A 25794-nucleotide genomic window follows, 5' to 3' on the forward strand; every position below is an offset into this window, starting at 1 on the left:
GAGGGCACAATTCGCTTCAAAGTCATATTTCCCCGCCTCTGTTCCACTCGCGAATCGCGCGAGGGATAAACGACTGTCTGAACGCCTCATTACGAGCTCTAATTTCCCGTATCGTTGAATAGTGATCATTACGCCATTTGAAAGTTGGTGGTATTAATATATGCTCTACATTCTAGGTGAGGATTTGATTTCGGAATTTAGTGAGCAGCCCCTTCCGTTGAGCGCGCCGTCTATCTGTAAGTGTGCCCCACTTCAAACTTTCGCGATGGCTAAATGTACCAGTCATGAATCTTGCCGCTCTTCTTTGGAAATTCTCAATCTCTTGAATCAGACCCAACTGGTAAGGGTCCCCTACAGCCGAACAATACTCTAAGGCTGGACGAACTAACGTATTGAAAGCTATTTCCTTTGTTGAAGGACTGCATCGCTTCAGGATTGTACCAATAAACCGCAATCTAGAGTTCGCTCCTCCCGTTCCTTGTGTAATCTGATCATTCCATTTGAGATCATTTCGAATAGTCACACCAGATACTTGACGGAAGTTACCGCTTCCAAAGACTGGGCATTACTCTTACATTACTGGGGGTTTTCGCCTTGTCATACGCAGTAGGTTATACTTACTAATATTGAGAGATAACTGCCAGTCATTACACCACGCTTTTATTTTCTGCAAATCCTCATTGATTTGTTCACAACTTTCGTATGATACTAGTTTCCTGTAGACTTCAGCATCATCGTAAAACAGTCTAAGGTCGCTGTCAATACCATCAACCAGATTGTTTATGTAAATCGTAAAAAGCAGCGGACCTATTACGCTGCCCTGGAGCACACCTGATGTTACGCTTGTTTCTGTTGAAGTCTCCCCATTCAGGACGACATACTGCTCTCTGTCTGTTACAAAACTTCCTATCCAACCGCATATGTAATCGGATAGACCGTAAGCGAGCACTTTTTGGAGCAAGCGACAGTACGGAACTGAGTCGAACGCCTTTCGAAAGTCGAGAAATATGGCATCAACCTGGGAGCCGTTACCTAGAGCCTGTTGTATATCAAGCACAAAGAGGGCCAACTGTGTCTCGCATGACCGCTGTTTCCTTAAACGGTGCTGGTTTCTGCAGATGAGGTTCTCAGAGTCTAGAAAGGTCATTATGTCTGAACACAAAATATGTTCCATGATCCTACAACAAATCGATGTCAGTCAAATTGGCCGGTAATTATATGCATGCAATTTTCTACCCTTTTTATAGATTGCTATGACCTGGGCCTTCTTCCAGTCCCGTGGGACTTTCCCCTGTTCCAATGATCTCTGACAGATGATGGATAAGAGTGGTGCTATATTTGTAGCATAGTCAACATAAAATCTTACGGGGATAAAGTCTGGGCCAGATGCCTTCCTGGAGTCTAAGGATCTTAACTGTTGTCAGCCATCCTTGCGTTTGTTCGATAACTGAAAGGGGGAATGGTGCTGCAGTCCTCTACCTTAAACGAGTTTTTGAAAGCTACGTTTAGCATTTCGGCGTTCTGTTTATCATCATCAGTTACATTACCCCTACTGTCAGCAAGAGGAGGTACTGAATTATTTGTAGAGTTCATAGATTTTACGTACGACCAAAATTTTTTGGGGTTATTTTTAGAATCTGCAGATACAATATTGATTTCAAATTCGTTAAAATAATCTCTCATTGTACTTCTGACAGCTGCTTTCATTTCGCATAATTTCTGTTTGTCAGCGGCGTAGTAACTACGTTTAAAACGACTGTGCAAAATTCTCTGCTTTCTAAGCAACTTCCTAATATATTTGTTGTACCAAGGTGGATCCTTTCCCTCCCCTATACTTTTGCTAGGCACATACTTCTCTAGCACATGGTGGACAATTCCTTTAAATTACGACCAAAGATACTCAATATCTTTGTGTCCCGCGGTGAATGCTTGGAGCTGACTACGGAGATATTCATTATTGACACTTTCATTTGTTTTTCCAAACAAGAAAACTCTACGCTGTTTCTTTGGGTTTTTTTTTCAGCTTCCACTGACATAGAAGCCACAACGACATTATGGTCGCTAATACCTTCTTCTAGATTAACTTCCTCAAAAAGATCAGGTCTGTTTGTCACCAAGATATATAATATGTTCCCATCTCGAGTTGGTTTTCTAACCAATTACTCAAGGTTGTATGCTGAGGGCGCTCCTAGAATAACTTCACACAAATCTTTGCTTCTGCCCCTGTGATATATGCTTATGCAGCAGCATGCTATCAATGCTCATCACAGTCGCACAGACGGGTTCTCTGAGCTGTCCAGGGTTTTCGCCAGTGGCGATACGCAAACACGGTCCTTAATGTATCCTCAAACGAAAAAGTCTTCAGTTGTTAGGTCAGGATACATGTAGGTCAAGAGAATGCAGCAGCGTCATCTACGCCATTACGCCCAATCCAGCGATTTGGAAATTCGTCGTTTAGGTAGTGACGAACATCGATGCTCCAACGACGGATCGCCCGTCTTGTTGGAAGATGATACTCTCGGAATCAGCTGTTAGTTGTGGAAACAACCACAACTGCAACACATCAAGGTAAGAGGTGACTGTCATTGTCTTATCGCAGAAGAAAAACGGCCCATGCAGTTTCTTACATGACACTGGACAGGAAACCGCGGAGAATCTCGTTCATGCGCCAAAATTTCATGAGGATTTTCGGTCCCCGCAGTCTTTCATTGTGGCATTTAAGCTTTTCAGATTAATGGATGTCTGCTTCGTCGCTGAATATGTTCCTCATGTGCTTCACGCAATACATTGCGATGTGGGACGCCGGCCATTGTGTTTTAATTGTTGCACCAGCTGCAGAGGGCACGGTTCGAAATGTAACCGCCGTCGCAAAATCTTTTTATTGCGTACGAAAATTTCCCTTACCCGGTTGCATCCGGCACACTTTGTGAACCGGAACTTTTCTGTTGACAAAGACAATCTAAATTTTCCATACCAATGCACAGTGCTCTGAGTGCATGGCGGTTCTTTTCCGTAATTCCTTCCGACGCACTCTACACTGTTATAAAAGATAAACGTCTTGCATGTTCCAGCACACGTACTCTTTTCTCGCTTAGTCGCCATTTTGTCAAGGCACTGCACCCGTAAAGCTAACTGGTGGCCAGAATGCACACTCGGTGAGCTTATGCTTCAATTCATGCATGAATAACATTTGTACACGCAGTACTTCGTAAAATACGAAACTTTGAAAACGAATGAATCATTTATAGTAATCCTGTATACAGGATACGTCATTTTCGTTTCTACTAGGCTTCGTTAGTCAAACATTCACTGGGCCATGTTTGCGAAGTACTCCGTATGATCGTGTCCTGGTTAGTACCCTACATTGTGCTCCACAGTGGAAGGCCTATAAGAAATCTAGGAACACAGAACGCATCTGCTCACCTGTTCTCTTGTTTGCAGTATGTGGTGTATAGATAAAGCAAGCTGTGTTCTAAACGACTGGTTTCTTCTAAATGCTCGCTCATTCTCTGAGAGCAACTTGTTCGCCGCCAGCTATGTCATAATATTTGTGCTTAAATATGCTCTAGGTCAGGATCCTGCAACAGTCGGGCGTCGCCGATATTGTACTGTAATTCTGTGCATCCGAGCTTTCTTGTAACAGGAGCGACCTGCTGTCTTTCCGAGACACGCGTGACTATTCACTGCACTAGGTACAGTAATTTCGTAGCATCTATCAGGGCTATTCGGAAAATAAGATCCGCGAAATGGAAACCACAGTCAACGTTACGTTTTTTTATTTGCAACAGTTAGTTACACCTTCCAGCTGTTTCTCTACATGCTTATATGGATGTGGTGTCTGTTCTTTTGGACATGTCCTAAAGAACAGACACCATATCCATATACGTATATAGTTCTGGCAATACCGGCCACACCTTCCTTTTATGTGCGGTTGCACACTTATTACCCGAACTCTTACGGGACTTGGTAAGAATGTAGATACAAGGTGAGAACGTGGGCCTCGCGGAAGGCGTGCGGGAGACAGCCCCTGCACTCGCGTTATCCTCTGTGCCGTCGGTGGCTCATATGGATAGAGCGTCTGCCATGTAAGCAGGAGATCCCGGGTTCGAGTCCCGGTCGGCGCACACATTTTCACCTGTCCCCGTTGATATATATCAACGCCCGTCGGCAGATGAAGGTACTAGCATATAATTCTAATTTCGCCTCTCTACATCGTCGGCGCTCCCACTTAGACGTTGTACCAACTTTCCAATACCCTCGTCATGGAAGCTAACCGTCTGTGCTTTCCGCCAGGGTTTTTTTTTTTTTTTACGCTGTTCTGTATTTCGTTGCCTGTGTTGTCTTCATAGCAAGTGGTCTATGTAAGGAGATGTGAACATCAGAGGGAGCCAAGTCCGGGCTGTATTGTAGGTGATCAAACACTTCCCATCGAAAACGCTGCAGGGGCGCCCTCATAGCCCATGCAGTGTGTGGACGAGAATTGTCATGGACAAGGAAATGCATGACAGGTACATTGAGTGTGGTCGTATGAAATCAGGCGAAACCTCTTTGTGGGCACCCATATTTGGCGGGAGACACTGTTGTTCTAGACGTCTTTACACGCTCGCTGTGTGATCGGAACTGAAAAGAGCGAAGTGGCGTGATCGATGAGCATTTTAGAGGCACTGCCCAACACATATGCGCTGTGGTTTTCATTTCGCGACCTATCAGTCTTTGCTTGCCGAATAGAAATAGAAAAGCAACTGGAATCACTCAACAGAGGAAAGTCCACTGGACCTGACGGGATACCAATTCGATTCTACACAGAGTACGCGAAAGAACTTGCACCCCTTCTAACAGACCTGTACCGCAAGTCTCTAGAGGAACGGAAGGTTCCAAATGATTGGAAAAGAGCACAGGTAGTCCCAGTCTTCAAGAAGGGTCGTCGAGCAGATGCGCAAAACTATAGACCTATATCTCTGACGTCGATCTGTTGTAGAATTTTAGAACATGTTTTTTGCTCGAGTATCATGTCGTTTTTGGAAACCCAGAATCTACTCTGTAGAAATCAACATGGATTCCGGAAACAGCGATCGTGTGAGACCCAACTCGCTTTATTTGTTCATGAGACCCAGAAAATATTAGATACAGGCTCCCAGGTAGATGCCATTTTCCTTGACTTCCGGAAGGCGTTTGATACAGTTCCGCACTGTCGCCTGATAAACAAAGTAAGAGCCTACGGAGTATCAGACCAGCTGTGTGGGTGGATTGAAGATTTTTTAGCAAACAGAACACAGCATGTTGTTATCAATGGAGAGAGGTCTACAGACGTTAAAGTAACCTCTGGCGTGCCACAGGGGAGTGTTATGGGACCATTGCTTTTCACAATATATATAAATCACCTAGTAGATAGTGTCGGAAGTTCCAAGCGGCTTTTCGCGGGCGATGCTGTAGTATACAGAGAAATTGTAGCGAAATACAGGAAGATCTGCAGCGGATAGGCACTTGGTGCAGGGAGTGGCAATTGAGCCTTAACATAGACAAATGTAATGTATTGCGAATACATAGAAAGAAGGATCCTTTATTGTATGATTATATGATAGCGGAACAAACACTGGTAGCAGTTACTTCTGTAAAATATCTGGGAGTATGTGTGCGGAACGATTTGAAGTGGAATGATCATATAAAATTAATTGTTGGTAAGGCGGGTACCAGGTTGAGATTCATTGGGAGAGTCCTTAGAAAATGTAGTCCATCAACAAAGGAGGTGGCTTACAAAACACTCGTTCAGCCTATACTTGAGTATTGCTCATCAGTGTGGGATCCGTACCAGATCGGGTTAACGGAGGAGATAGAGAAGATCCAAAGAAGAGCGGCGCGTTTCGTCACAGGGTTATTTGGTAACCGTGATAGCGTTACGGAGATGTTTAACAAACTCAAGTGGCAGACTCTGCAAGAGAGGCGCTCTGCATCGCAGTGTAGCTTGCTCGCCAGATTTCGAGAGGGTGCGTTTCTGGATGAGGTATCGAATATATTGCTTCCCCATACTTATACCTCCCGAGGAGATCACGATCGTAAAATTAGAGAGATTAGAGCGCGCACGGAGGCTTTCAGACAGTTGTTCTTCCCGGGAACCATACGAGACTGGAACAGGAAAGAGAGGTAATGACAGTGGCATGTAAAGTGCCCTCCGCCACACACCGTTGGGTGGCTTGCGGAGTATAAATGTAGATGTAGATGTAGATAGTCTTCTACAACTATTGACCGTGACAGAAAATAAGGAACAATATCCAGTGTTTGCAGCAGTGTGTGCCTCAATGAACAGATATCACATTTGACATTGTGACGCAGTAAGTGAAGGAGTGGTGAGACACTCACCTTGTACTGTAGCGTCTCGTCGGTGATGTTGGAGGCGTAGCCCCACTCGGCGAGCGTCTCGACGTTGGCGCGCCGGCCGTACTCCTTGTCGAGCAGCTCGAGGTACTGGCGAGCCTCCTGCTCCGGGTCCACGACGCGCACCTCCTGCTCAGGGTCCAGGGCGGAGAGCGCCGTCGCCGACAGCGACACGGCCACCACACACAGCCACCACGCCGCGAGCATCCTGCAACCGGACACGCACACCACACTAGTACAGAAGGCTACAGAAAAGTGTGTGGGGTGAGTGAGGGAGGGAGAGGGATGAGAGAAAAAGGAAGAGAGAGGGTGGTGACAGAGCAGGAGAGTATGAGAAGGGGAGAGAGGCAGATAGAAGGGGAGGAGAGAGAGGGAGAAGGAGAAGGAGAGAGCGACGAAGAGCGGAGGAGGAGAGTTAGAGTTACAGAGAGGGTGAGTGAAAGAGAGAGAGGGGAGGAAGAAAGAAAGAAAGAGAGTGGGGAGAAGGAAAGAGTGGGAAGAAGGAAAGAAAGAGAGTGGGGAGACGAGAGAAAGGGGGGAGAAGGAGAGAGAGGGGATAAGAAGGAAAGAGAGGTGGAGTGGAAGTAAATAGAGAGGGTGTGCGTGAGATGGGAGGATAGAGTGCTGAGATAGAGGGATGAGAGAAGAAAAGAGGAGTCAGATGAGTGTGAAGAATAAGTGAATGGTGAGAAAGCGAAAGAGGGGCGAGAGAGGAGCTGGAACGAGAGTCGGAGAGAAGGAATAGACTAGGAGAGGGAGGAAAGAGAGAAAGAAAAAAAGAAAGAAAGAAGATGAGGGTCCCGACGACAGCTTGGTCTTCGGAGACGGATTGTGTCGAGGATTGGCAAGGAAATCGGCCGTGCCCTTTCGAAGAAACCCTCCCAACATATGGCTGGAACGCCTAAGGAAAATCACGGAAAACCTATCTGGATGGCCACACGCGTCCATCCGAATGCGAGTCCAGAAATGGAGAGGGACAGGGATATCGGGCAACATAAAGTGTGGCAAATACGGAAGGAAGGTAACAGCAGCTCGCGTTTGTGCATAAATACCCCGTGTCAATTAAATTCCGAGTCTAAACAAAAGATAAGATCGAAGTTTTCAGATCCAGACAGTAGATGGAGGTAGCTGTGCCGTTGCGCTACAAAACACAGGTTTTTGTTTTTTTACCAAATACACCCACAGTCAATACTCGACCTGTACAAGTTTGGTATACAACACTAACCAAGCTAGCTCCACTAGACCGACAAACGTTTAGTAAAAAACATGATCCGAGTCACCAACCACAAGAATTAAACGGCGTACTGGAAAAATGGCATCGTAACGATCTCCACGAATAAATCACAAAAGAGACGCCATCTACGCAACGTCTGACGTCACATCTCGAAGAATACTTCGAAGACTAATGTTGTTCACAATGTTTCTGCATTCGGTGCGATGACGAAAGTGTCGTCCACGTTTCGCAGCCACCAGTGTGAGCATAGCTGAGCAGAACTTTGCGCAATTTGCTCAAAACCTTGCATACAGCTGCTACTTAGACATGGGGATCCCATCAGCATTTAGTCTGTTCGTAACATTTACTATGCCAGGTGATATAACTTGACGACAAACATAGCAGCACCGGGTCACAGATAACAGGTAGCTTTCTGTCTTGAAGATCATGGCTTCTATTAGTATGCTGATGACGAGAGACTTCGTCAAAATTGACCATTACATTAGTGCTGTAAGGACTGCTTCCGCAAACCTTGGGTAAAGTGAGTTCAGACCCTACGAACGATTGTGCGTGTGCCACGCCGCGGCACCCCATAATATCCGTAGGCATGCGACGTTTTGCTGTTGTGGTCATTTCTTTCGCGAGAGCATTTACTGCACACACAACTAAATCGAAAATTCTGGATTCACTGAGAGCCGACAGTTTGCAGGTTGTGACAGGCAGAAGTGCCTGGCGGGTAAACTCGTTGCGTATTCAGTTGGCGATATCTCGGGTGACTGGAGCAGAAACAAATTGCCACCCGGCGCTTACGGAGCGTGGTGGCCACGATCTGAACGTAATTACTAGCTCTCCACGTCGAGGAGGTTGTTATTTTATATTTTGTTTAAAAACGTAGTATCGTTACAGGTTAATCATAATGTAACTGAAGCGTCCGTGGTACTTTTTCTCGGTTCTTATTTCATGATGTTCCTATTGAGTATGGAAGTAATAATCGTTGACGTAAGGGATCCGTATTATTTCAGTCAGTTTATACGCAGGTGTACATACATTGGCGTTGACGGACAAATGACTGTCATTAACGTGTAAGGGACCTTCAGTTGTACACGTTGAAAGAAAACGTACGTGACTAATAGAAGTTTCACGGAGTGAATGTCTCGAAAGCCGATTTGTTTTTGGTATCATGAGCTTCCAGATCTATTATGCAGCTGATATAACCAGTCATTTGCAACGCTCGACCAACATGATGAAATGATGGGCAATGATATTTTTCTTGTAAATATTAGTATAATTTGATTAAAACCTGGAACGCCGATTCTATGGACTAGTAACTATTTACGGCAACTTGCAGAGAAAAACAAGAATTATCGCCGCAGTAAGTTATCAGACAAGAATATATACTGTATTAAGACTGATGCCAATTTTTCTTGTTAATCCCAATTATATACCAACTAGCTTGGAGCCCGCTCCTTCGCTCGCATAGGCTGTACATGATCTGCACTGTTTTTTTTTATCTTTCTTTAATCGAATTTGTGTGCTGTTACGCCCATAGCTCATGTGTAAGGCAGCCACTCGCCGTTTGTATTTAAAATCTCCATATCCGGTCGAAGAGCGCAAAAAAGTAAAATGTTGAAAGAAGTAGTAACTCGATGAAGTTCCCAATCAAGAAAGAAACAAAACAATCAACAATATGTTGTGCAGCCCAAAGAAATTACTCTCTATAAAAGCGACGATCAGTTTCTTTTTCTATAAAACTCTAACAGAGCCAATATGTCAAGGTGACTGTAAATTAACTTTCTTTGGTTATTTCACAAATTGCAACACCTCCTAAACTTCTCATGCTAATTAAGGCCATAGAAATATAGTCTTTAACGAATGTACTTCTGACCAAAAAGTGACAACGCTTTCATAATGAAGTATATTCATAGAACTTTTCATCCCATTTTTCACTCCCATATGAGCTGACTTCCCAAAACTGTTGGAAGACGTATACTTTTCCCTAAGAAATTAAAGCTTTTTTCCTGACTCAAATACCAGTTTTCATAGACGTAGCTTCAAAATGATTTAATACTTCTTTAATAATATTTTTTTTTAAATTTTCACTACCAATTTCACTCTCAGAGGTTTTATTTCCAAAAATGCTTGTTCCAAAAATGCTAAAACACGAATTTCTTTATTTCTGACAGAGAAACCAATAACAGTTTTCGTAGGTCTAGCTTCAAAATTGCCTTAATAGCGACGTATCTTCAGGAAAACCATTTATCTCTTGAAACTTCCTGGCAGATTAAAACTGTGCGCCCGACCGAGACTCGAACTCGGGACCTTTGTCTTTCGCGGGCAAGTGCTCTACCATCTGAGCTACCGAAGCACGACTCACGCCCGGTTCTCACAGCTTTACTTCTGCCAGTATCTCGTCCCCTACCTTCCAAACTATGCAGGAGCTCTCCTACGAACCTAGCAGAACTAGCACTCCTGAAAGAAAGGATACTGCGCAGACTTGGCTTAGCCACAACCTGGGCGATGTTTCCAGAATGAGATTTTCACTCTGTAGCGGAGTGTGCGCTGATATGAAAGTTCCTGGCAGATTAAAACTGTATGCCCGACCAAGAACCGAACTCAGGACCTTTGCCTTTCGCGGGCAAGTGCTCTACCGTCTGAGCTACCGAAGCACGACTCACGCCCGGTACTCATAGCTTTACTTCTGCCAGTATCTCGTCTCCTACCTTCCAAACTCCGCTGCACAGTGAAAATCTCATTCTGCATTTATCTCTTATTTAACCCCTTTAGGGGTGGGATTTCGAACAAACACTTCTTAAACGATGCCCGCAGGATAAGATCGAAACCCTCTCCAAATTTCAAGTTTCTATCCTTGGCAGTTTCGGCTCGGCGATGATGAATCAATGAGTTAGTCAGTCAGTCGGGACACTGCATTTTACATATATATCATTATTCGGTAAGTGTTCTTCATAAGCCGAGACGGGGTATACTACGATGTAAATGGTCTCGATTCCCTGTAGTGGTGTCATTCTCTCTAAGAGGGAATAAAGTAAAACTGAAGTGATATCAGGTGTTCCCCAGGGAAGCGTCCTGGGACCTCTACTGTTCCTGATCTATATAAATGACCTGGGTGACAATCTGAGCAGTTCTCTTAGACTGTTCGCAGATGATGCTGTAATTTACCGTCTAGTAAGGTCATCCGAAGACCAGTATCAGCTGCAAAGCGATTTAGAAAAGATTGCTGTATGGTGTGTCAGGTGGCAGTTGACGCTAAATAACGAAAAGTGTGAGATGATCCACATGAGTTCCAAAAGAAATCCGTTGGAATTCGATTACTCGATAAATAGTACAATTCTCAAGGCTGTCAATTCAACTAAGTACCTGGGTGTTCAAATTACGAACAACTTCAGTTGGAAGGACCACATAGATAATATTGTCGGGAAGGCGAGCCAAAGGTTGCGTTTCATTGGCAGGACACTTAGAAGATGCAACAAGTCCACTAAAGAGACAGCTTACACTACACTCGTTCGTCCTGTGTTAGAATATTGCTGCGCGGTGTGGGATCCTTACCAGGTGGGATTGACGGAGGACATCGAGAGGGTGCAAAGAAGGGCAGCTCGTTTTGTATTATCGCGTTATAGGGGAGAGAGTGTGGCAGATATGATACACGAGTTGGGATGGAAGTCATTACAGCATAGACGTTTTTCGTCGCGGCGAGACCTTTTTACGAAATTTCAGTCACCAACTTTCTCTTCCGAATGCGAAAATATTTTGTTGAGCCCAACCTACATAGGTAGGAATGATCATCAAAATAAAATAAGAGAAATCAGAGCTCGAACAGAAAGGTTTAGGTGTTCGTTTTTCCCGCTCGCTGTTCGGAAGTGGAATAGTAGAGAGATAGTATGATTGTGGTTCGATGAACCCTCTGCCAAGCACTTAAATGTGAATTGCAGAGTAGTCATGTAGATGTAGATGTAGATGTAGAAGTAATGTTGCGAGCTTAATGTGAGACTACCTACGACTATCATATTACCGACGAGAACTGTGACGTGGGGAGGTTTCCATAGAGCCAGGAAGCGTGCACGGATAGCCAAAGTTGTTACAGTGACGACTCGCGATAAACGGGCAATCTGGTTTTGTGTCATGGTCCGGCCCAAATTTTCGTATGTCACATTTGGGTAATGCACACAAACCCATTGCTGCCGATGTCATGAAATTCGCATATAAAGAATAATTTGGAATAAAAATTTGCTACTGAAGCTTTTCAGGTGGAGACAGCGACACAGAAGCTTAGAGCAAGTGTACGTGCAGCTTATCGGCGTATTTCGGGGTTTGGAAAGGCCAAATGATGGGAGCATCACGCTCACAGATCTATATAGTGCAATGACTACAGAACATGTGGTGACGAGGTGGGCTCAGGACGTGTGGCAACATGGATAGGCAGGAGTCATTCCACAACAACAGTACCACGATGAGATAAAACGATTCTTTGTCTGCCTCTCACCCACAGCCAGGTGACAAAAGCTGGAATCTTGGCAGACGTCACAGAGTATCACCAGGAACCATCAGAAATGAATTGTTGGAAACAAGATTGACTAATGAATATGCCATCGACGTTTATTGCTGACACCATATCACACAGCACAGCGCACAGTATAAGTCAATTGGGACAATGAGTGGTGTATGGCGATAAAGTCTCTGTTCTGTGTGTGGCGGTCATATGTCTGGCAGCGTGTCCGTAGGAACCTGGTAGAAGGCTACGGTCGCAGGTCCGAATCCTGCCTCGGGCATGGATGTTTGTGATGTCCTTAGGTTAGTTAGGTTTAAGTAGTTCTAAGTTCTAGGGGACTGATGACCTCAGAAGTTAAGTCCCATAGTGCTCAGAGCCATTTGAACCATTTTTTTGACAAGCGCAGACCATTGTCGAGAAGAAGCCCTCATACAATCGCACGCTACTTGCGCTATCACCGTAATAAGAAGCAGATGCCAGAAGCGACTGAAAATATAATTTGGCGGCGACTCAATAAAACGTCTTACTTCTGTTAATGACTCTCCACCATATACTGTGGCGGTACGACGAACATTTGGCCTTCAGAACGGACTGCCCGGCCGCCGCAACCGAAAAGTTAATCGTTGCTCGCGAGAGAACTGTCACTAAAATATTTCCAGATTACTGAAAAAGCGTTTCTAGATGACGTATCACTTTGACTGCGGTGCCGTGCTCAGGGTACCTAAACACCCCAGGAGCCGCCATTCCAAACTCTTCTGAGCAATAGTTTCGTAGTTATCAGTGTTTTATCGATGTTTGACTGAAACTGAGATCGGCTCCAAACATCAGTCTGGTATGAGGGTCTACTTACATATTATATTCATCGGGTTGGAGTCGTCTTCTGACCGAAGTCGCAGTCTTTTGATTTATTCATTGCAGATTATGTATTATAAATGTCGGTGGGGAGATCAAAATTATTAATGCCAATGTGTAGGGCAATTCGCATGTAGAAGCTGTCCGAAATTTGAGGTCTTCGAGCCGTTAACGCAAGGCGTAGGAAGTTTTGAGAGACCTCGATTAAGTTGTAAAACGAAAGTTTCAATGAAATTTCCGCCATCTGACTGTGTCTTAATATTTGTTTGTTTCACGCTACTAACTTTTCAGCTTTATACGCTTCATCTACAGCAAAGGTGAAATGTATGACGTGTCATCGTCGAAAAATCACAATATACAGGGACTGCGCAAAAATATGGAAACACCGCTAGAAATGCATGCTTTAAAAAAAATGCAGCCGCTAGTCAAGTTTGCAGGCTGCGCTGTTGTATTTGACGACTAACGGCGCCTATGCTATGTTCTCAATACGTCGCAAGTGTCAGCTGTGCTATGTGTAGCTCTGAGTGCATTACGTCGGGTCTCAGTGTATTCGAACCAGTGGCGGCTCACAGGTATACATTCTGAAAGTTCACAAATTTTTAAATTCAGATAAATATGAGAGGACGAAATTAATTGCATTTGCTGTATATACTTATCAACATACACTCCTGGAAATTGAAATAAGAACACCGTGAATTCATTGTCCCAGGAAGGGGAAACTTTATTGACACATTCCTGGGGTCAGATACATCACATGATCACACTGACAGAACCACAGGCACATAGACACAGGCAACAGAGCATGCACAATGTCGGCACTAGTACAGTGTATATCCACCTTTCGAAGCAATGCAGGCTGCTATTCTCCCATGGAGACGATCGTAGAGATGCTGGATGTAGTCCTGTGGAACGGCTTGCCATGCCATTTCCACCTGGCGCCTCAGCTGGACCAGCGTTCGTGCTGGACGTGCAGACCGCGTGAGACGACGCTTCATCCAGTCCCAAACATGGTCAATGGGGGACAGATCCGGAGATCTTGCTGGCCAGGGTAGTTGACTTACACCTTCTAGAGCCCGTTGGGTGGCACGGGATACATGTGGACGTGCATTGTCCTGTTGGAACAGCAAGTTCCCTTGCCGGTCTAGGAATGGTAGAACGATGGGTTCGATGACGGTTTGGATGTACCGTGCACTATTCAGTGTCCCCTCGACGATCACCAGAGGTGTACGGCCAGTGTAGGAGATCGCTCCCCACACCATGATGCTGGGTGTTGGCCCTGTGTGCCTCGGTCGTATGCAGTCCTGATTGTGGCGCTCACCTGCACGGCGCCAAACATGCATACGACCATCATTGGCACCAAGGCAGAAGCAACTCTCATCGCTGAAGACGACACGTCTCCATTCGTCCCTCCATTCACGCCTGTCGCGACACCACTGGAGGCGGGCTGCACGATGTTGGGGCGTGAGCGGAAGACGGCCTAACGGTGTGCGGGACCGTAGCCCAGCTTCATGGAGACGGTTGCGAATGGTCCTCGCCGATACCCCAGGAGCAACAGTGTCCCTAATTTGCTGGGAAGTGGCGGTGCGGTCCCCTACGGCACTGCGTAGGATCCTACGGTCTTGGCGTGCATCCGTGCGTTGCTGAGGTCCGGTCCCAGGTCGATGGGCACGTGCACCTTCCGCCGACCACTGGCGACAACATCGATGTACTGTGGAGACCTCACGCCCCACGTGTTGAGCAATTCGGCGGTACGTCCACCCGGCCTCCCGCATGCCCACTATGCGCCCTCGCTCAAAGTCCGTCAACTGTACATACGGTTCACGTCCACGCTGTCGCGGCATGCTACCAATGTTAAAGACTGCGATGGAGCTCCGTATGCCACGGCAAACTGGCTGACACTGACGGCGGCGATGCACAAATGCTGTGCAGCTAGCGCCATTCGACGGCCAACACCGCGGTTCCTGGTGTGTCCGCTGTGCCGTGCGTGTGATCATTGCTTGTACAGCCCTCTCGCAGTGTCCGGAGCAAGTATGGTGGGTCTGACACACCAGTGTCAATGTGTTCTTTTTTTCATTTCCAGCAGTGTATTTATGCAACTTCAGCCGCAGTCAATAATAATAATAATAATAATAATAATAATAATAATAATAATAATAATATGCCCAACTTGCCTGAAAAAAAGAAGAATTGTTTTTGTGGGATTTTGTTGTTTTGTACATAATTAAGCACAGTTTATGGCAAGAATGAAATAATGTTTCAACTTTCACTACTCTCTGTTTCGCATTTTTGTGTAAGTGGGACTTTTCGGGCTTTTTATTTTTTCGGGCAAATGTACTAGATCCCTAAGTGGTATACTAGTTAACGAATTACCTCCCGGGCTGAAAGTCAGGCATTCTTACGTTGCACCTATATAACAAAGGCTTGTTATACACTTCTTTGTTAAAAGTTCTCTTGTAGTCACGTTTGATTTCGTCATTTGTCAGTTAGTGGATCTGGTCTGGGAGGCCCTATTTCCTTTGCAGCTAACTCTTCCTTGTAATTTTCTTTTCTGGTAGCGCTTAATACAGGTTCAACAGACTTCATCTTGACACTGCACAGGAAAGCCGGTTTCTGCACAGTAAATAATGAACACCAATCACAAACTGCCGTTTGAGGAAATTATTATATTCAAGTAGTTCCATGTACCAACAAGGTCACTTGAAAAGAATACAAATGAGGCGCTGAGAACCATAAGGGTCAGAACTGCACCATCTTCGACCGCTCATGCGGAAATGAGTATCTGAGAAACCAGTGAGAAAGCTTTTCATGAATGTTCAGATATACGTATCATATGGGCCACCATAAGATCAGCAGATCTCAGAAGCATGAATAAACGCATCAGTCTCACAATCAACGATGATGAGCGTTATGGTTCTCAGTGTCTCAAATGGATTACGCTATTATAAAACCCAGAACTTAATGCACTATATCTCATTCAGGATCCCAGACATATGTTTTTCTATCAGTATAATTATAACATATACTGATGTCCAATCTAATTTTACTGTACAAAGAGTGAATTGGCATATCTGTGGAGTGAGCGGGATTTATGCCAACCGAACGTGGATGAAAGTCTGCTGCAGTGTGCTACCACCATGTGGCACTGACACAAACTACGTAGTAGCTGAGTGGTCAGGGCTAGCAGTGCGCGCTGTCAACCGCGAACGTTGTTCATGAAATCCGCATGTATTTGGCCCGTAAGGCAATCACGTCACGCCAACTGCGCATCGGCAGAAGCTCCTGGCAACCCTCACGAGTGAAGGTGTGCTCGCGATCATGATGCCAAGTTTCACTGGGTCTAGATAAGCAATGTATCCCAGGGCGGTAGATTTAGTGCCGGACGGTTAACAACATTAAAAAGCAAGGTGTCAAAAGTTACGGCGATCACGTGCTTTTGTGTCCTTACATAGCAGCCGCCACTGATTCGAGCGTGGGTAAATTCTTCGTGCTCGGTGGGTGGTTCGATAACCAAGATAGCCAAAATGTTTGGTGTTCCAAGAGGCACCGTATCGAAGATTTATACCGCATACAGGGAAAACGGAAAAACATCATTCGCTAAGTCACAACGTGGACGAAAGTGTGATCGTGACAGACGGCCATAGAAGACGAAAAATAAAAGAACGACAGTTGCAAAAGTCAATGCAGAACTGAATGCCGCACTCGTGAACTCTGTCAGCAACCAAACAATTCGAATGCAACTCTAAAACGGGAAACTGTATGCCAATCCGGAATTCCAAAACTTCTCATTAGTGATGCAAATGCTCAAAACAAGAAATCGTGGTGCCGAAGCCATGAGAGCTGGACAATGCAGCAAATGAAGAAAGCCATTTGATCAGATAAGTCTTCTTTCACACCGTTTCCAACTTCTGGAGTTCACCTCCTCAGGGTGAAACTTGAGGGGGGGGGGGGGGGTGTGATGATTCCTGCTGCAGTCACTGAACTTGCCACTATTTTGGAGTAAGAATGGTATAAGGTTCACCCGAAAAGCATACAGGATCTGTATTTATCCATTTCGAGACAACAGGAAGCTGTTGTGTATTTCGGCGGTTTCCTACGCTATACTGGGCATGACAAAGTCTTGTGTTTCTTGTGCGTCCTTACGTTTGTCCCCATATATGTCTGGTCATACACACTAGTCATCGTATTGCATGATGTGAATGCGAACTAAAAACAGATACTGTGGCTGACATTGTGCACACCAGAAAAATTTTATCACACTATGTTGTATTTATAATGGCCGAAACTGAGCTGTGGCATGTGCTCGCGTTGTTCATACATCAACAAGCATGCTTGGCGTAACTCACCGTGTCCATATAGCAATGTTAATGTGAGTGTGAGGAAGTCTTCTAAATATTTGTGTAGCGTGTGTCTGAGGTGGGACCAGCGCCGTGTTCACCTAGTGGGACTTGAGAAGCCGCCTAAGAAGTATATTCATGCTGGCCGGCCCTCATCGTAATTCCGTCGGGCAGATTCAAACCGGGGCCACAAGGTTGGTCCGTCCCGGGAGCTTGCGTTTTAACGTGGACGGCCATGTGGCCGGGTTTTATGCTTCCAGTACACATCAGTCAATCGGCTGAGAAGTGGACATTCATCCAGCAAACGCGCAGCTTCTTCCAAGGCAGTAATCACCCAGTATCGACAGTAAAGCACCGTATGAAGAGCAACTCAAGGCAGCATCAGGACTGTGTCGATAGAGGAGCCAAAGTGGACAGTGTGCAAGTGACGATTATTGTCGTTCACTGGATTGAGGACCAGACCAGACCTAAATTGAGATTGTGGTATCACACATAGATACTACTCTGATAAGCATCTGACAATAGGCAATGGCGGATACACTCGTTTCCGACAGACGCCGATAGGGATCGCGCGGGGACCCGGTGGACCCAATGATGCGTGCCCACTGGGCCACGCCTTCAGACGCTCCGACCAGCCCAGCTGCAGTCTTCGACAGTCTTCAGTCTCACTCAGCCTTCGACAGCTCGCTCGTGCATTTGTAGTGCGAGCCTCACACTGCACGATACACTTTTGTAATAGCTGTACTTTGTTATTGTTTGTTGTTGAGTTTCTCTGCAACGCTGGGAGAGAGCTACAAGTTAAGTAAAACTTCTGTTTACTGTATTTACGTGTTTGCTAATCATTTATGATCCAGTGTAGCTTCCCTACAACGACAGCTTCTGCGCCACCCTGTAGCCCACTTGTCCTTACCGTTGTGTACAACACAAATGAGTGTAAGTGAACTGTTGCCTCGCGCCACCTTCATACTGTAATTATGTGCAAGTAAATCCTGAACTACTGACATGCACTATTGCCATACAGAAGGTAAGTAATGCTATATTAGTAGTTCCTAATCGGCGTTTCAATCGTTCTCGTCATTGTGTTGCCTACTTGGCCCTGAGACGAACCTGCCTGGTTACTACATGCAAGCGAGCCACTTGCTTTCGGAGGCAAGAGGTTCTCTTCCTGCCAGCTATGTATATTTGACACCAAATGTATTTAGTGAACAAACACAACTGGCCAGGGAGAATCTTAAAATAAGCATCATGTACTTGATGTTCCTGAGACATGCATTGATGAACCAAAACGTTGTGACCACTGTTCGCCGCGGGTTGAATGCCTCCTGGTGTTGATGTGGGCACGTGACGCAGTAAGCAACGAAAGTAAGCGGAATAGAGGAGTGGGCAGTCATTATAGCGAACACACGAGCCGCAGTCTACGAAATCGACTGATACAGCGCGGTTCCGGACTGAAGCGCCTAGAACCCGTCGGCCACGGCGGCCGGCGAATCCAGTGAGACCAGACGACGTTCAAAAATGGTTCAAATGGATCTGAGCACTATGGGACTTAACTTCAGGGGTCATCAGTCCCCTAGAACTTAGAACTACTTACACCGAAATAACCTAACGACATCACACACAACCATGCCAGAGGCAGGATTCGAACATGCGACCATAGCCATCACGCGGTTCCAGACTGAAGCGCCTAGAACCGCACGTCCACACAGGCCGGCCCAGACGACGTTGCAGACAAGTGGATGCTATATCATCAGAATGACCCCATGTCACACGGCCACTTGCATCACGGGATTTTTTACCTCAAAAGCGTTCCTGTCGTTCCACAATCTCCCTATTCATCTGATTTGAGTCGTTCTGACACTTTTCTTTTCCCGATATTGAAAAATACCATTTTTGGACTTTGCAGAGCATACGAAGAATATGTTACAAGCCCTACCAGTTGAAGACTTTGAGGGATGCTACCAAGACTGGAGAAATAGACTCCGCCCGTGTGTAGCTGCGAAAAGGAACTACTCTGGAAGGGGACAATACTGTTCACTGGAGAAAAAAATCTTTCGCAGGTTCGCAGGAGAGCTTTTGTAAAGTTTGGAAGGTAGGAGACGAGGTACTGGAAGAAGTACAGCTGTGAGGTCGGGGCGTGAGTCGTGCTTGGGTAGCTCAGTTGGTAGAGCATTTGCCCGCGAAAGGCAAAGGTCCCGAGTTCGAGTCTCAGTCCGGCACACAGTTTTAATCTGCCAGGAAGTTTCATATCAGCGTGAACTCCGTTGCATAGTGAAAATCTCATTGTAGATAAAAATCAGTCTGATGACTTTTATCACACACCTCCTATCTCAGCGGAGGGGAGAGGGGGGGGGGGGGGCGGGTGGCGACGGCTAGTACCAGCACCCACCACAGCCCTTCAAACGACCAGTGAGCTCTTGTGCATCGTTTATCACGTAATGACTCTCGCTTCAGCTTTCATGTATTAAGGGTATGAATATTTATGAAATTCACGTTCGTGTATTTTCTGCGCAACTCTCAATGTCACCCACTGTCGTCACACCGCTCTAATGAGAAGTTAAGCCTCTCCCCAGAATCGGGTAACGTCCAGGTGGACAACCACCAGTCTAGGCTGTAGTCGAGTGCACGTCGGCACCCAGTGGCGTGGAACAACACCGAGGCGCCCTGCAGACGCTGCCTTTTTTCCCTGCAGGACTCGTCAGGCGCCTCCAGTTGGCAGGCGCGCCCCCGGTCCCGGCGACTGCCCGCCGGCGGCCTGGACGTCCCGTTAGCCGGCAGCTGGCCGCGCCGTGACTCACTCGGGTGCAGCGGCGCCGGCGTGGGGCGCCAAGGACGCTCCGCGCCGCCCGCCCGGACCTGGGCCCACAACAACCCGCGCAACGGCCGCCAGCCGCGCGCTGCGGCGGCCAAGTTTGGTGCTCCCGGAAAAGCCTGCTCCCGCTAACCGAGGCTGCTCGCGACGCTGTCCAACTCGACAAAGACCTCGAACTGTAAGGTTGCTGCTGGCGAACCGCCTGCACGGATAAGAACAGCGCGTCTCGGCACATTCGATGACAACAACGCTACTTTACCTTGCAGCTTCTCTATCAGATCTATGGAAAGGAGACGGGCTACCTCTACATCTACATTGAAATGATAAAGCTCATGATATGACGATGTGCACATATGCACTGGAGGAACTGTCATTTGTAATTACGCTACTGGCCATTAAAATACTACACCAAGAAGAAATGCAGATGATAAAGGGGTATTCATTGGACAAATATATTTTACTGGAACTGACAAAAAAAAGGTTCAAATGGCTCTGAGCACTATGGGACTTAACATGTTAGGTTATCAGTCCCCTAGAACTTAGAACTACTTAAACCTAAGGACATCACACACATCCATGCCCGAGGTAGGATTCGAACCTGCAACCGTAGCAGTGCGCGGCTCCGGACTGAGCGCCTAGAACCGCGAGACCACCGCGGCCGGCTTGAACTGACATGTGATTACATTTTCACGCAATTTGGGTGCACAGATCCTGAGAAGTCAGTACCCAGAACAGCCACCTCTGGCCGTAATAACGGCCTTGATACGCCTGGGCATTGACTCAAACAGAGCTTGGATGGCGTGTACAGGTACAGCTGCCCATGCAGCTTCAACACGATACCACAGTTCATCAAAAGTAGTGACTGGCGTATTGTGACGAGCCAGTTGCTTGGCCACAATTGACCAGACGTTTTCAGTTGGTGAGAGATCTGGAGAATGTGCTGGCCACGGCAGCAGTCGAACATTTTCCGTATCCAGAAAGGCCCGTACAGGACCTACGACATGCGGTCGTGCATTATCCTGCTGAAATGTAGAGTTTCACAGGGATCGAATGAAGGGTAGAGCCACGGGTCGTAACACAGCTGAAATATAGGGTCCACTGTTCAAAGTGCCGTCAATGCAAACAAGAGGTGATCCAGACGTGTAACCAATGCCACCCCATACCATCACGTCGGGTGATACGCCAGTATGGCGATGACGAATACAGGCTTCCAATGTGCGTTCACCGTGATGTCGCCAAACACGGATCCGACTATCATGATGCTATAAACAGAACCTGGATTCACCCGAAAAATGACGTTTTGCCATTCGTGCACCCAGGTTCGTCGTTGAGTACACCATCGCAGGCGCTCCTGTCTGTGATGCAGCGTCGAGGGTAACCGCAGCCATGGTCTCCGAGCTGATAGTCCATGCTGCTGCAAACGTCGTCGAACTGTTCGTGCAAATGGTTGTTGTCTTACAAACGTCCCCATCTGCTGACTCAGGGATCGAGACGTGGCTGCACGATCCGTTACAGCCATGCGGATAAGATGCCTGTCATCTCGTCTGCTAGTGATACGAGGCTGCTGGGATCCAGCACCGCGTTCCGTATTACCCTCCTGAACCCACCGATTCCATATTCTGCTAACAGTCATTGGATCTCGACCAACGCGAGCAGCAATGTCGCGATACGATAAACCGCAATCGCGACAGGCTACAATCCGACCTTTATCAAAGTGGGAAACGTGATGGTACGCATTTCTCCTCCTTAAACGAGGCATCACAATACCGCTTCACCAGGCAACGCCGGTCAACTGCTCTTTGTGTATGAGAAATCGGTTGGAAACTTTCCTCATGTCAGCACGTTGTAGGTATCGCCACCGGCGCCAACCTTGTGTGGATGCTCTGAGAAGCTAATCATTTGCATATGACAGCATCTTCTTGCTGTCGGGTTAAATTTCGCGTCTGTAGCACGTCATCTTCGTGGTGTAGCAATTTTAATGGCCAGTAGTGTAGATGATTCATGTCAGAAAGTTTCGACGAGACTACGGCCGCACGACGGGAACTAACAGACTTCCAGCGCGGAATGGTAGTTGGGACTAGACGCATGGGACATACCATTTCCAAAATCGTTAGGAAATTCAACTCTCCAAGATCCACAGTGTCAAGCTGTGCCAAGAATATCAAATTTCAGACATTGTCTGTCACCACGGATAACGCTGTGGCCGACAGTCTTCTTTTAATGACCGAGAGCAGGGACGTTTGCATAGAGTTTTCACTGCTAACAGACATGCAGCACTGCTTGAAATAACTGTAGAAATCAATGTGAGACGTGCGACGAACGTATCCGTTAGGACGGTGCGATGAACTGTGGCGTTGAAGGGCTATGACAGCAAACGACCGACGCGAGTGGTTCAAATGGCTCTGAGCACTATGGGACTTAACGTCTGAGGTCATCAGTCCCCTAGAACTACTTAAACCTAACTAACCTAAGGACATGACACACAGCCATGCCCGAAGCAGGACTCGAACCTGCGACCGTAGCGGTCGCGCGGATCCAGGCTGAAGCGCCTAGAACCGCTCGGCCACTGCGGCCGGCTGACGCGAGTGTCTTTGCTAACAGCACACGTCGCCTGCATCGTCTCTTCTAGGCTCGTGACCGTATCGGTTGGACCATAGACAACCGGGCCGGGTCAGATGAGTGCCGATTTCACTTCCTAACAGCCGACGATAGGGTTCGACTGTGGCGCAAACACCACGAAGCCATGGACGCAGCTTGTGAACAAGTCACTGCTCTAGTTTTTGGTGGATCCATAATGTTGTGGACTGTGTTTACACGGAATGGAATGGGTCCTCAAATACGTACGGCTACTTGGAGGGATTCTGCAACTATTCGTATACTTCATGTTCCCAAACAACGATGTCGTGTCGCTGGGCCACAATTGTTCGCGACTGATTTGAAGAACGTTTTGGGCAATTCGAGCGAATGATCTGACTACCCAAATTGCCCGACATGAATCCTATCGAACGTAATCGAGAGATCAGTTCGTATACAAAATTCTGCACCCCAATACTTTCGCAATTATGGGCGACTTAAGAGGTAGCACGGCTCGGTATTTCTGCAGCGGAATGCCAACGACTTGTTGAGTTCATGCCACAGCGAGTTGCTGCACTGTGCCGAGCAAAAGGAGGTCAGAGACAATGTTAGGAGGTATCCTATGACTTTTGTTACCTCACTGTGTACTCCGAAAGTCATCCTGAGGAGTGAGGTAGAGTTCAGTTGGTGTACCACTCTCACTTCCCGCCTTTCCTGTTCTGGTCGCTAGTGGCCACAAGAAAAACGATTGCCGGTAAGCCTCTGTGTGGGAACTTATCTCCGTGACGCTTCTGTACCTTCATGGTCTTTTCGCGAGATATACACAGAAGGAAGCAATACATATCTGACTGATCTAGGAAAGTATGCTCTCGGAACTTCAGACAATACCGTGATGCAGAACGCCTCTCCTGTCAGCGTCTGTCATTCGAAGTGGTTGATTATCTCCGTGACGCTTCCGTACTTACTATAAGAACTTGTAACGAAACGTGCTGCTCTTCTTTCTATCTTTTCCGTTTCATCAATCCTGTCTGGTAGGAATCCCATACTGACACGCAATATTCAAGTATTGGTCGAACGAGCATTTTGTAACCTATCTTCTTTGTTGATGGACAACATTTCCAGAGAATTCTTCCAATGAAAGTGTCTGGTAACTGCCTTACCTGCGCTTAATTTTGTGCGCCCCTTTCACCTTAAATCGCTTCGTACAAATACTGCTACATGTTTTGTGAAAGTAAATGTCTCATGTGATTATTCTGCAATCGCGTAATCCTGCAACAATGTGTCATTCTCTCTTTGTACAGGAAATACATTTGTTCATGTTGAAGGTCAATTTCCACTCTTAACACGAAGTGTCGATCCTCTCCTGCATTTCACTACAATTTCCTAGCGTTGCTGGTTTTATGTACACAACAACATCCGCGAAAAGCCTCGTGGATCTTCCGGCGTTATCTACTAGGTCAGTTATATGTATTGTGAAGAGTAACGGTCCTATAACACTCCCTAACCGTGCAACCGAAGTCACTTGAGTCGCCCAGTCTATAGCTGGTACGCTGAAATATCCACTTACTATTACAACATAATCAGCAAATTTACGCGAAATATCCTCTAAGTTTCCCCTCAAATTTACCGCAACTGCTACTCCTGCGACAGTGGGTCTATAAAAGCATCACAAGACCATGTTTGATTCACCATCAACATTTGTCTTCACCCAAATTATTTCCTTTCAGAATCTTCACTAATCCCACTAGGTATTATCGTGTTATTTATGTCTATAAACACTTGGGAACTTCATTGCTATTGACATTTGGCTTCAGCCATATTTCTAACCCCAGTACTATGTTGGCGTTGTTACCGTTTATAAGCGAGACTAGTTCCGGAACCTCCACACCTACGCTCCTGCAGTTAGCTGGCACTATAGCGTGATCCAAGTGTCCGTTAACATATCAAAATGCACTAACTCACGGAATGTTATTGGAGTAGAGGTGAAAATTGACACACACGCATGCTATGAAATGACAAAGCTGGGCAAGAGATGGCGCTGGAGTACAACGCATCACTGAAGCCGCCCGAGAAGCTTATGTTCACGAATCAGCATGGTTTTAGAAAGCATCGCTCGTGCGAAACTCGGCTTGCCCTTTTATCATAAGATATACTGAGAACTATGGATGAAAGGAAACAGGCAGATTCCATATTTATAGATTTCAGGAAAGCATTTGACACAGTGCCCCATTGCAGGCTGTTAACGAAGGTACGAGCATATGGAATAAGTTCACAGATGCGTAAATGGCTCGAAGACTTCTTAAATAACAGAACCCAGTGTGTTGTCCTCGACGGCGAGTGTTCATCAGAGACAAGGGTTTCGTCAGGAGTGCCCAGGGAAGTGTGACAGGACCGATGTCGTTCTCAATATACGTAAATTATTTGGCGGACACGGTGGGCAGCAATTTGCGGTTGTCTGGTGATGGTACCGTGGTATACGGTAAGGTGTCGAAGTTGAGTGACTGTATTAGGATACAAGACGACGTAGACAAAATTTCTAGTTGGTGCGATTAATGGCAGCTGGCCCTAAAGGTGGAAAAAAATGTAAGTCACTGTGGATGGGCAGGAAGATCAAACTTGTAATGTTCGGATACAGCATTACTGGTGCCCTGATTGACACAGTGAAGTCGTTTAAATATCTGGGCGTAACGTTGCAAAGCGATATGAAATAGAACGAGCATGTGAAAACTGTGTTAGGGAAGTCCAATGGTCGACTACGGTTTACTGGGAGAATTTTAGGAAAGTGTGATTCGTCTGTAAAGGAGACCGCATGTAGGATGTTAGTGCGACCTATTCTTGAGTACCGCTCGAGTGTTTGGGGTCCATACCAGGTTGGATTGAAGGAACACATCGAAGGAATTCAAAGGCGGGCTGCCAGATTTGTTACCTGTATGTTAGAACAACAAGTAAGTGCTACGGACATACTTCGGGAACTCAAATGGGAAACCCTAAAGAGCAAGCGAAATTCTTCGAAAAACACTATTGAGAAAATTTAGAGAAGCGTCATTTGAAGCTGACTGTCGCCAACAAACATTGCGCGTGAGGACCACGATAAGATATGAGAAATTAGGGCTCCTACGGAGGCATAAAGACCGTC

The 25794-nt window shown here is 46.3% G+C and overlaps 1 protein-coding gene across 7 annotated transcripts in view; it reads right to left on the reverse strand.

Annotated features, from left to right (window-relative positions):
• Nucleotides 1-25794, reverse strand: part of LOC126293313 (angiotensin-converting enzyme-like) — a 270653-nt gene that overhangs the window by 111413 nt on the left and 133446 nt on the right. For all 7 annotated transcript variants that reach the window (XM_049986454.1, XM_049986453.1, XM_049986456.1 and 4 more), the window contains one exon: nt 6358-6580. In XM_049986454.1, the coding sequence (XP_049842411.1) occupies nt 6358-6580 (223 nt within the window). The remainder of the gene's footprint in view (nt 1-6357; nt 6581-25794) is intronic.

Source organism: Schistocerca gregaria, chromosome 10 (genome assembly GCF_023897955.1).
Source record: "Schistocerca gregaria isolate iqSchGreg1 chromosome 10, iqSchGreg1.2, whole genome shotgun sequence".
NCBI classification, from domain to species: domain Eukaryota; kingdom Metazoa; phylum Arthropoda; class Insecta; order Orthoptera; family Acrididae; genus Schistocerca; species Schistocerca gregaria.